The sequence below is a fragment of the Diaphorina citri genome, unplaced genomic scaffold (assembly GCF_000475195.1).
Source record: "Diaphorina citri unplaced genomic scaffold, Diaci psyllid genome assembly version 1.1 scaffold834, whole genome shotgun sequence".
In the NCBI taxonomy this organism is placed as follows: Eukaryota; Metazoa; Arthropoda; class Insecta; order Hemiptera; family Psyllidae; genus Diaphorina; species Diaphorina citri.
In genome coordinates this window covers 213,146-224,424 of record NW_007378266.1, presented here as the reverse complement: position 1 = coordinate 224,424, position 11,279 = coordinate 213,146, and the positions used below count along the sequence as shown (strand labels likewise).

The 11,279-nt window shown below is 39.3% G+C and overlaps 1 protein-coding gene across 1 annotated transcript in view; it reads left to right on the top strand.

Moving 5' to 3' along the window:
- Positions 1 to 11,045, top strand: part of LOC103512418 (myosin heavy chain, muscle-like) — a 39,192-nt gene extending 28,147 nt beyond the window's left edge. The window contains exons 14-22 of the mRNA XM_026825880.1: positions 366 to 704; positions 1,256 to 1,397; positions 2,182 to 2,333; positions 2,847 to 2,931; positions 3,810 to 4,028; positions 4,882 to 5,171; positions 5,701 to 5,973; positions 6,752 to 6,898; positions 10,521 to 11,045. Coding sequence (XP_026681681.1) covers positions 366 to 704; positions 1,256 to 1,397; positions 2,182 to 2,333; positions 2,847 to 2,931; positions 3,810 to 4,028; positions 4,882 to 5,171; positions 5,701 to 5,973; positions 6,752 to 6,898; positions 10,521 to 10,604 — 1,731 coding nt within the window. The 3' untranslated portion in view covers positions 10,605 to 11,045. The remainder of the gene's footprint in view (positions 1 to 365; positions 705 to 1,255; positions 1,398 to 2,181; positions 2,334 to 2,846; positions 2,932 to 3,809; positions 4,029 to 4,881; positions 5,172 to 5,700; positions 5,974 to 6,751; positions 6,899 to 10,520) is intronic.
- The last annotated feature ends 234 nt before the right edge of the window (positions 11,046 to 11,279 follow it).

Below are 11,279 nucleotides of genomic sequence, written 5' to 3'. Positions count from 1 at the left end.
GTTTTTTTTTTTTTTTTTTTTTTTTTTTTTTTTTTAAAGATGAGTGTTCCACCGCCGTTTTTTTTCGTAGCAATGGAACAACGACTACAAACATAAGGGTTTCCCATTTTTGGTGCTTCCTCTACTGGCGGGAGAACATGGAAAAATGAAAATTTGAATAGGCCACAACTCCGGCCCTGGTTGTCGGATCGAGCTCAAACTGTACCAAAGAATTTCGTTTTTTTTTATGGTGTTTAACATGGTGTGTCACAACTAGGGTTCCTATTAAGATTTTGAAGTTGACCCTTCTGGGACCGACACTGGCTCCGGCCAAAATTTGGCGAGTACTTCAAAAATGGTAAAAAAAACACTACTCTAAATTTCAGTTTTTCATCTTTAGCGATTCAAAAATTATTCAGGGGTCTCTGGACTTTATAAACACTCTGTATTGTCTTCTGTTTATTCCTTTTTTAAATGAAAAATCGCTTAAACACCCTTACCCACTTTTTTTCCCCAGACGCAAGCTGCAAGCCCGTCTGGCCGAGGCTGAAGAGACCATCGAGTCTCTCAACCAGAAGGTCATCGCTCTGGAGAAGACCAAGCAGCGTCTGGCTACCGAAGTGGAGGATCTGCAACTGGAGGTTGACCGTGCCAACGCCATCGCTAACGCCGCCGAGAAGAAGGCCAAGGCCATCGACAAGATCATTGGAGAATGGAAGCTCAAGGTAAATATACTTGGAAGCGTTGAGTCGCGGGTTCGATTCCCGGTCGGGAAGGACTTTTTCCTAATATGTACCAATAGCCTTTATTTGTACCTTTTTCCTAAATAGAATAGAATATACCCAAGCAACCTCCGGGGCCGAAAAGGCATCACACTCGGCTTCGAAGGTCCCGGGTTCTATTCTCAGCCGGTCGAAGTTTTTTCGGCTCTGTGCTTGGCGTTCGGGGTGCACTCAGCTTCGTGAGGACAATTGAGTAGCTAATTTAATCGAGTACCGACCAGTGGCGGCATTACAAGTCAAAGAAACGAGTGATTATAAATATGATGATTGAGTAAATGAAAGACTTGTAATACTGTGATACTCACAAAGTTGTGAAGAGGCTATTGTTTCACCACGAATAATTGATTTGATTATTTACATAAAATATACATAAAACAAATATAAATTGAGGAACCAAAGTTTAATAAAGGGTGGGGTTATTCCCTAAGGTATTCTCTGCCAATATCTTTCAAGACCTTTGGGACATCGTCAATAACTTTCCTTCTTTCTCCTAGGTCGACGATCTGGCTGCTGAATTGGACGCCTCCCAGAAGGAATGCAGAAACTACTCCACCGAGCTGTTCAGACTTAAGGGAGCATATGAGGAGGCTCAGGAACAACTGGAGGCTGTACGTCGCGAGAACAAGAACTTGGCTGGTAAGTAGTACCAGCACTAAGGAATTTCAAGAAATTAGTAAACAAGGAGTGCTCCTTGGATTGGATTTTCAAACGAAAAAGTACATAACATACAACAGTACTTGTTCAGAAGTCACGTCAGTAGGAAATTTCTACAAAAAGAAGCTGTCACAAATGATCAGCGACCAGTGTTATCTACGAAATCTAAACGCAAAAAGGAGCTTTCACAACTTGAGCAGTGAACAGTATTATTTTAGGGTTAGGTTAAACATAAAAATAAGCTTCCTTTTGTATTGTCGTGGCTTCTGAATAATTACCCAAACAACCAACTTTATCTACTTTCTTCCACATGCCTGGAGTACAGATATTTTTCTTAGCCTTTTCCTGTTTAAATAGGGTCTGAAGTAGACCAGTTATTTAAAATATCTCCGAACCACGCCTAATGAATGTATCTCCAGACGGAGATAAGACATTGGGTCAAATAAAGTTTCGTGATCGGTTGATTTTATTTATTTTTCGTGGTTGGTATCCCTGTGAGTTTTTCTGGCTGGGGGACTTTAAACAGGGAGTATACCAGCCTGAATTTCCCTTGCAAACGAAATAGCAAACGTTGAGTGCGAAGGTCACCCACTCTTAAAATTTGTAGCCAAAACTAAAAGTCAGCCCAAAGCAATCACCTGAGTTAGGTCTGATTGAGAGGCTGACGAAAAACGCCGACCCCATCTGTACACGGGAAAAGGCGAAGAAAAAGAAGAAGATCCCCGAGCCTCTCCTAAAAAATTTCCCGTCCTCTCATCCCCCACAGATGAAGTCAAGGACTTGCTCGACCAGATTGGAGAGGGAGGTCGCAACATCCACGAGGTGGAGAAGGCCCGCAAACGTCTGGAGGTGGAGAAGGACGAGCTCCAGGCCGCCCTGGAGGAGGCCGAAGCCGCTCTGGAACAAGAAGAAAACAAGGTGAGAATTTGAAAAAATTAAATAGATTTAGGGAGAAAAACAAAGAAAATTCAAGTACCTATTTGAAAAAAAAAAAAAAAAAAAAAATCAATTTAGCGAGAGAAAAGAAACTTTAAGCAGAAAGTATTATTGCTTTTATTTAAATTAAACATCCTTTGTAAATACCATTTTACTTAAGTTATGCTTAACGATGGATGCTTCCATTATCTCGACTCGGAGTTTCATTTACTTTATCGACACTTTCAAGGGAAACTCATGTTTTTACTGCCAGCATATACTGAAGTTGTTTAAACTGCCAGTGGAAAGAGACTTTTCAGTCCTATGCTGGTAGTAAAAACAAGGTATAAAAAATATATTTCATTCCAAACACACCATTTCGATACAATTCCTTGCCTTACCATTTCAATTCAATTCCTCGCCTTACCATTTCAATTCAATTCCTCGCCTTACCATTTCAATTCAATTCCTGTCCTTACCATTTCAATTCAATTCTACTCTATTCTATTCCTTCAGGTGCTCCGCGCTCAACTGGAACTGTCCCAAGTCCGTCAAGAAATCGACCGCCGCATCCAAGAGAAGGAAGAGGAACAATATGGGGGTAGAAAAATCGGACTTAACAGGGACTAAAATATTCCTGACTGAAAATCGACGAAATCCCACTGTCTCATTCGGGTCCCCTAATCTTGCTTTACTACCAATCTCCATAACTTATCGCTTTGACTTACCTTCGAATTTCAAAGCTTTCTAATTCCATTAAAAAAATCAGAATAGCTTCATTCTAATTCGCTTTCTAATTCTAATAGAAGTATAGTTTTTTTATGGCCGCGTTCAAAAATGTCTACGCTTTCTAAAAAATCCGACTAAACTTTGAGAATTTGACCACAATAATAGTAGTAGCCAACTGCTGGAGTAAAGGGACTTTACAGTCCTATGCGAGCAGTATAAATAAGCACTTTATTATCATTATTATTATTATTTATTTAGACTGTCAGCTTAGAACAAGTTGTTCCACTATACCAACAGTTTAATAGAGCACCTCTTTTTTGATATACTGTTCATAATTTAAGTATAAATTACAAATTAAACGTTAAGTAAAAGAAGAAAAGTTGAAAAGACAATATAGGTAAGAAATATCGCTCCAGTGGCGGCATTACAAGTGCAAAAAAGAAATGAAAATTGTAGTAATGGAGACAGAATTCATGATCATGAAGGAGGTTCTTAGTAATGGTGTGAGATTCACAAAAATCGTGAAGAGGCTCTCAGATTCACCACAAATAGTTCACGATTTAGATTAGATTAGAATATATATCTACTATAATTTTGTTCAATCAATCAATCAATATGTAGCTTCGTCAATGCTGGTGGTTGCTTAACTTAAAGATGCATTTACAGTAGGATCTAAACAAATTTGGTCGGCATCTGTAAAATGATGTTACCTATCTCTCCATCTTTTCCTCCCCTATCTCTAACCTCCCCCCCCTATCTCTTCATCTTTCCTCGCGCAGGCCAACGCTGAAGCCCAGAAGAACATCAAGCGCTACCAGCAACAACTGAAGGACGTGCAGACCGCCCTGGAAGAGGAACAGCGCGCTAGAGACGACGCGAGAGAACAACTGGGCATTGTAGAGCGACGCGCCAACGCGCTCCAAAACGAACTGGAAGAATCGCGCCAACTCCTGGAACAAGCTGACCGAGGTAAGCGCGGAAATAGGGCTCATATTTGTCTAGTTAGGTAGGGGATGTAAAACGAAGAGTAGATTAGTGTCTAGCTGTGGGACTATAAACAGGGAGAAGAACAGCTAACCCTAACCAGCCTAGCTAACTGATAGTTTCAAAGGGTTCTCTCTCTTGAAAAGAACAAGCACAAGTCCTCACGATGGTTGTCTGCGGTTCAGGACTAGCCAATTAAACATGGCTAGTCCTGACCATCACCCCGGTGTATAGCTGATAGAAGATGAGTAAACATCTTCTATAGTAGTGCATTTGTTAAAACCTGAGGAGTAAACATCTTCTATAGTAGTCCATTTGTTAAAACCTGCTAAGGTAAAAAAAAAGTACAAGACTTGCTAGGTGGTACCTATGTATAATGACATTGTTTGAGATACCTTTTGGCAACGCTGTAATTTTTAGTAGTATCAGTCTCGTTTTGTCACCACCACCTAGCTCCTAGTTCACCATTTTTTCTTCTTTAATATACCATTTAATTTTTGCCAAAAATTACCTATTAGTGTTGTATTTTCACCCCCACCTTAACAGACATCAATGTTTTTAAAACCACCCTAATGTATATTAACCAACCTCAGTGGTGCAGTGGTTAACGCGTTGGAATTTGGATATGAAGGTTGGTGGTTTCAGTCATTGGGGAACACTATTTGTGACAATCATTTATGCTTAACACAATTAAAACTCCTTTTTCTAAATCTACACTATTCTGTTCTATTTCTTAATCTATTATTCTACACTATTCTGTTCTATTTCTTAATCTATTATTCTACACTATTCTGTTCTATTCTCAATCTAATCTATTATTCTATTTCCATTCCCTCAGGCCGCCGTCAAGCCGAGACCGAGCTGGCCGACGCTCACGAGCAACTGAACGAATTGTCCGCCCAGGCCACGTCCATATCGGCCGCCAAACGCAAGCTGGAAGGCGAACTCCAAACCCTGCACTCCGATCTGGACGAGCTGTTGAACGAAGCGAAGAACTCCGAGGAGAAGGCGAAGAAGGCGATGGTGGACGCGGCGCGACTGGCTGATGAGCTGAGAGCCGAACAGGACCACGCCCAGACACAGGAGAAACTGCGCAAGGCACTGGAGACACAGATCAAGGAACTACAGGTAAGAGAATAGAATATACCTTGTTTATCCTGCTGGGATAGGACTGAAAAGTCCCTTTACTCCAGCAGTCTAAACAATGTCTCATATATTACTACGGAAGTGAACTTGGTGTTATTAAAATATTACAGGGAGTGATCTCGTGGTAAACTAGCTTACCAAAAGTTGGTCACGTCCATTTTAATTTGTTCAAAGTATCACCGTTTTTTCTCTTGAGTTATGTAGGTATCTTGGAGCCTTTGAATCAAGACGTCTTTTTAACTGTATAAAATAAAATGTGTCATTGATTACTTCACTATCACTATCCAATTGAAAGATTTCGAAGTCTGATTGTTCATGATTTTGTTATGTACTTCAGTTAATTTTATTTTGTTATCAAATCTGTCATCAAAATTATCCCTACACTATTGATATGGTCACAAAGTTACCGTACTTATAATTTTTTCGACGAAATGATTCTGCTTGTTAAATACGTTTCACCCCTTATTTTTGTCCCCTTAATTAACCAAGTTTTTTTTCTCCTTTTGCGCAGATCCGACTGGACGAGGCCGAGAACAACGCCCTGAAGGGAGGCAAGAAGGCCATCCAGAAGTTGGAGCAACGCGTGCGGGAACTGGAAAACGAACTGGACGGAGAACAGAGACGCCACGCCGACGCGCAGAAGAACTTGCGCAAAACCGAGCGCAGAATCAAGGAGTTGAGTTTCCAGGCCGAGGAAGACAGAAAGAACCACGAGCGAATGCAAGACCTGGTCGACAAGCTACAGCAGAAGATCAAGACCTACAAGAGACAGATCGAAGAGGCTGTAAGTATCCTTTTTTTTAACTCATTAATTTTCGAATTTTCAATAAACCGATTAAAATTTTGAACTGAGGGGGAAAAAAAGTAACAAACAAGATTTTTGTTTTGGAACCATTTTTGTAAATAGTAATGAAAAAATTATTGACATCAATGGTATATAGTTTGTCGTACAGCGATCACTCGATTGAAGGCAATTTTTCATAACATAACAATATAAAGCTCCCATGTCGTAATGGTCTCTGCGCTCGCCTTGCACGCGGGAGATCCGGGTTCGATTCCCGGCGGGTAGAAAAAAAGCATGCAAATGATTGATTCCGTGACCGGCTCAGTCACGGCCCACTCAGTCTCGTGAGGACAATGAGCAGCTACGTAATATAAATGCGCATAGCGATTGGTGCCAGCATTTTAGATAAACATTGGATGTTTGGAATTTTGGATTATTAAGATATTTGAAAAATCATTGCAGCATTGTTGCTTCAGCGAGCATCAAAGTTGTGATAAAATAACTCAAAGAAACGGCATTTATTTTATTTATTTATATTAAATTGAGGATTTATTTTGCTCACGTCCAAAATTCTCCTCAGCATTTTAGATAAACATTGGATGTTTGGAATTTTGGATTATTAAGATATTTGAAAAATCATTGCAGCATTGTTGCTTCAGCGAGCACCAAAGTTGTGATAAAATAACTCAAAGAAACGGCATTTATTTTATTTATTTATATTAAATTGAGGATTTATTTTACTCACGTCCACAATTCCCCCTCCCCTCTCGAATTACAGGAAGAAATCGCTGCCCTCAACCTGGCCAAATTCCGTAAGGCCCAACAAGAGCTGGAGGAGGCTGAAGAGAGAGCCGACCTAGCCGAACAAGCTGTATCCAAAATCCGGACGAAAGGAGGTTCCGTAGCGAGGGGATCTAGCCCACTGGTAAGTTGTGAACCGCTGAATTTGGGGACAGGGGGTGCCGTTATAAATTTAAACTTCATTTTGATAATTAAGGTCTTAGGGGACATTATCTGAGACCCCTTTATGCAATGAATTATGAGAGTGAGAGGTTCAAGAGAGAAGATGAGAGTGATTGAGTGTGAAGATGTGAGGAAATGGTGCAGTTAGAAGGTTATATAAATAAGTAGTACTCCTTCTTTTTTGGAAAAAAAAAAATCCGTTTAGAGTAATAATGCGATATTGTACAATGTAATATCAACCTCAGTGGTGTAGTGGTTAGCACGGTGGACTCTAGATCTGGAGGTTGGTGGTTCGAGTCCAAGTCAGGTTATAAAATTTATCTAGGTGTAATAATTGGGGAACGATATTTGTGACAAGCATTTGAGTGTGCTTAACACAATTTAACATTCCTAATTTCTCGACATTTGAGAAACTTCTACAGGCAATCCTTCCATATTTGGTATTGTGTGTCAAGCGGGGAAGGATATTTATTTTGTGGCGAGCATTTTAAGCAATAAAATTAAAATTCCTTTTTTTAATACAATGTAATGCTCTACTTTTATTAATAAAGTAATCGATATTTCCTTTGTCACTTTACAATGTAGTGTAGAGAATTGTAAAATGAAAAATCAACTGTAACAATAGGAAGAAAGTCATACCTATAGGACAATCATAGGGGCTGAATGTAACTTCATAGCTGATAATGTTTTCAGTAATACGGGTTTCAAAATCAATTCGGGGACAAATTCCTTACTCATATTAATCTGACTAAACGTGATTATCTTTTACTATTTGCTACAAATCCCTGAAAGTGATTTCTCGATATTTGAGAAACGTCTAAAGGCCGTCCTTTTATAGCTTCCATCCCCAAGTAACTATACCGTGTAACCTACCTTTCCCTTTCAGCCGCCCAGTGTGAAATCACCCAAGTCCGGCCTTCTAGCTTAATTCTATCCACTCCATTCTTCGCCCAAACAATTCTAATTTTAAGTTTTCTAAACATAATTCCCGAATAAAAGAGATTTTCCGTAAGTGTTCGTGTTACTTCGACTTTTTTCGTGTTCCTTCGACTTCCGATAGAGAGAAACCCCTTTTGTTTCCGAATGTGATATGCGACACACGCCCCTCCCTTTTTTGCACTTTTCTGAATTTTTTCGAAACGTGTTCCTCTTTTAGAATTTTTCTTCCAAGCATGAAAGTACCCTTGGATGAAAGCCCTTTTTACGTTCCGATTTTCAAATGAAAATAGTAATATATTATGAGTAACTTGTTTTAGCTGTAGCCGATTAGTGATGGAGGGACTTATCGTCCCTAAATCGAAGGACTTATCGTCCCTAAATCAAATTTCTGTGTTTTTTAATGGCATGGCACAAAAACCAAGAACATGCCCCTGTCTTTTTCCGTGTTCTTTCCATGTGATATTTTTATCGAAAAACCACAAATATCTGGTGGGAGTGGTGGGATTTATCAAATAAATGAAGACCCAAGCTCACCTAAAGCCATTGTGTTAGTGGTGGAAATTTGGCGCACAGGAACGCCCGATTTTATGGTCTTTTTGAACCCTGGACCTTTCTTATTATGCCCAGAACCCATAGAATATTTCTGGCAAATTTTCCACTTTCTATTTAGACTTTGCTCCTGTGTGTTTAGACAGTTTTTGTGGTGTTTTAAGTGTCTTGCGTATTTTTACGATAAAGGTAGGATAATTTCTGACTGTAAAACCTATGCTTTTATACACCGACGTATCTGTTTCTTAGCTTTTCGTGCGCTGAATCCAGTCGGCCCGAACTAGTCTTTCCCCCATATTATTTTGGCATAGCCATAGATCATTATGTTTCTGACTGTAAAACCTAAGCTTCTATGCACCCATAATTAAAGCCACGCACTCCTGTTTACCTGGCAAACGTCCATAATTAAGTAATTTCTACACGGATTTCAGTCAGTCCAAACGAGTTTTCCTCCCACATTCTGTAGCATAGATCGTTACCTATTTTCCCCCCTTGCCTGACGTCCTGACGATTATTTTACAACTCCTAGCTAGAGTTTGATTTTATTTTACTTCGCATGTTGTCCCACTTGAATCCTCCCACTTTGCACTCTACAAGCACTCTACAGGGGTTTTGAAAATTATTTCTCCCTTCTATCCTTTCGATAGTGCCTTGGTTTTGACCTTATTATTTGTGGTGTTTTAAGTGTCTAGCGTATTTTTACGATAAAGGTAGGATAATTTCTGACTGTAAAACCTATGCTTTTATACACCGACGTGCCTGTTTCTTAGCTTTTCGTGCGCTGAATCCAGTCGACCCGAACTAGTCTTTCTCCCCATATTATTTTGGCATAGCCATAGATCATTATGTTTCTGACTGTAAAACCTAAGCTTCTATGCACCCATAATTGAAGCCACGCACTCCTGTTTACCTGGCGAACGTCCAATAGATCATTATGTTTCTGACTGTAAAACCTAAGCTTCTATGCACCCATAATTAAAGCCACGCACTCCTGTTTACCTGGCAAACGTCCGTAATTAAGTAATTTCTACACGAATTTCAGTCAGTCCAAACGAGTTTTCCTCCCACATTCTGTAGCATAGATCGTTACCTATTTTCCCCCCTTGCCTGACGTCCTGACGATTATTTTACAACTCCTAGCTAGAGTTTGATTTTATTTTACTTCGCATGTTGTCCCACTTGAATCCTCCCACTTTGCACTCTACAGGGGTTTTGAAAATTATTTCTCCCTTCGATAGTGCCTTGGTTTTGACCTTATAGTATACTTTGCCTTGAACTTGATAGTATTTCACACAATTTGCCCTGGTTTTTACCTTAATTGTACACTTTGCCTTGTGTTGGACATTATGTCACTTTGCAATGACCACTTTGTTCAATATTTTACAACTCCTAGCTAGAGTTTGATTTTATTTTACTTCGCATGTTGTCCCACTTGAATCCTCCCACTTTGCACTCTACAAGCACAGGGGTTTTGAAAATTATTTCTCCCTTATATCCTTTCGATAGTGCCTTGGTTTTGACCTTATAGTACACTTTGCCTTGAACTTGATAGTATGTCACACAATTTGCCCTGGTTTTTACCTTAATTGTACACTTTGCCTTGTGTTGGACATTATGTCACTTTGCAATGACTGCACTTTGTTCATAGGAGTACACTTTTTCTCTTCATAGAATATGGTATTCACTTAAGCCTGACTTTTCGTACGACTTTTCTTGATCAGAAAAATCACATGGTTAGCCCAGTGCACATAGTATAGAAATTTAACACAGATTTGTGTACGTGTAGACCTGTTTTATTTATTTTTTTGATGAGTTCACAAGTTAAAAATTGACCTTATTCCATTTGTATTGGGTCAGCCACTATCAGGTAGACCTAACCTAACCTGATACCTGATGAGCATACTCACTATCAGGTAGACCTGACAGGTACGCCTGAAAAGGTCTATCTGTCAGGTCTACCTGATAGTGAGTGATTGGCCTTGGGCCTTCTTCACAAAGTTACTGAGTATTCAGTAGAGGATAACATGTATGTATAATTGTTTATATCATAATAAATTCTTTATCTAATCTTCCCCGTTCTGATTCGTTTTCCACAGGGACACAGACCCAAGCCCAACTTTGCCGATGCCTTCGGTGCTTTCCCTCCCAGATTTGACCTCCATCCCGACGGCGACTTTTAAGTTTAAACAAACCTCTCCTAGGCTTTAAGTTTAAGTTAAGACACCAACCATTAACCTAAGTCCCGCGTCACTGGCGAAACAAGAGAGAAGAGAATGTATAGCGAATGTGAACGTCGAAGGCTTATACGAAAGTTGAAAGAAAAGCGAAAGAAACTCTTAAAATAGGCGAAAAACCCTTATATTAGGCGTAAAAAACCTTGAAATAGATTTACAAAACTCTGTTAATAAGTAAACTAATTTCATACTGTTTGAAATTTTTTTAGACCAATTGAAATGGTTTTATTCCATGGGATCTGGAAATTCGAAATAGCTGTCACTTCGGAAGTGTGATTTTCTTTGTTCTAAATTATTTTCCTTTTTTTTTAACTTTGATAAAATTCTTAGGTTTTTTTTTACATTTTGATGGATAACTCTGATCATAAATTTGTTAGATATTCGAACGTATTGTCCTTTTTCTCCCTCGCCACCCCACTTGACATTTATAGTTTACACTATTCACTCGCTTAAACGTCGAACACAAAAAGGTTGTTGTCCAAATCAATAGGCAATCAGTTTTACTTCGATCTTTGCAGAAATTGGTTTGTTCTGTCACTTTTTGCAGACAAATTACTGTCCAAATCACCAGTAAATTAGTTTTACACCTTTTTCTCCTGGAAGAGGAATTCGAGAACACGC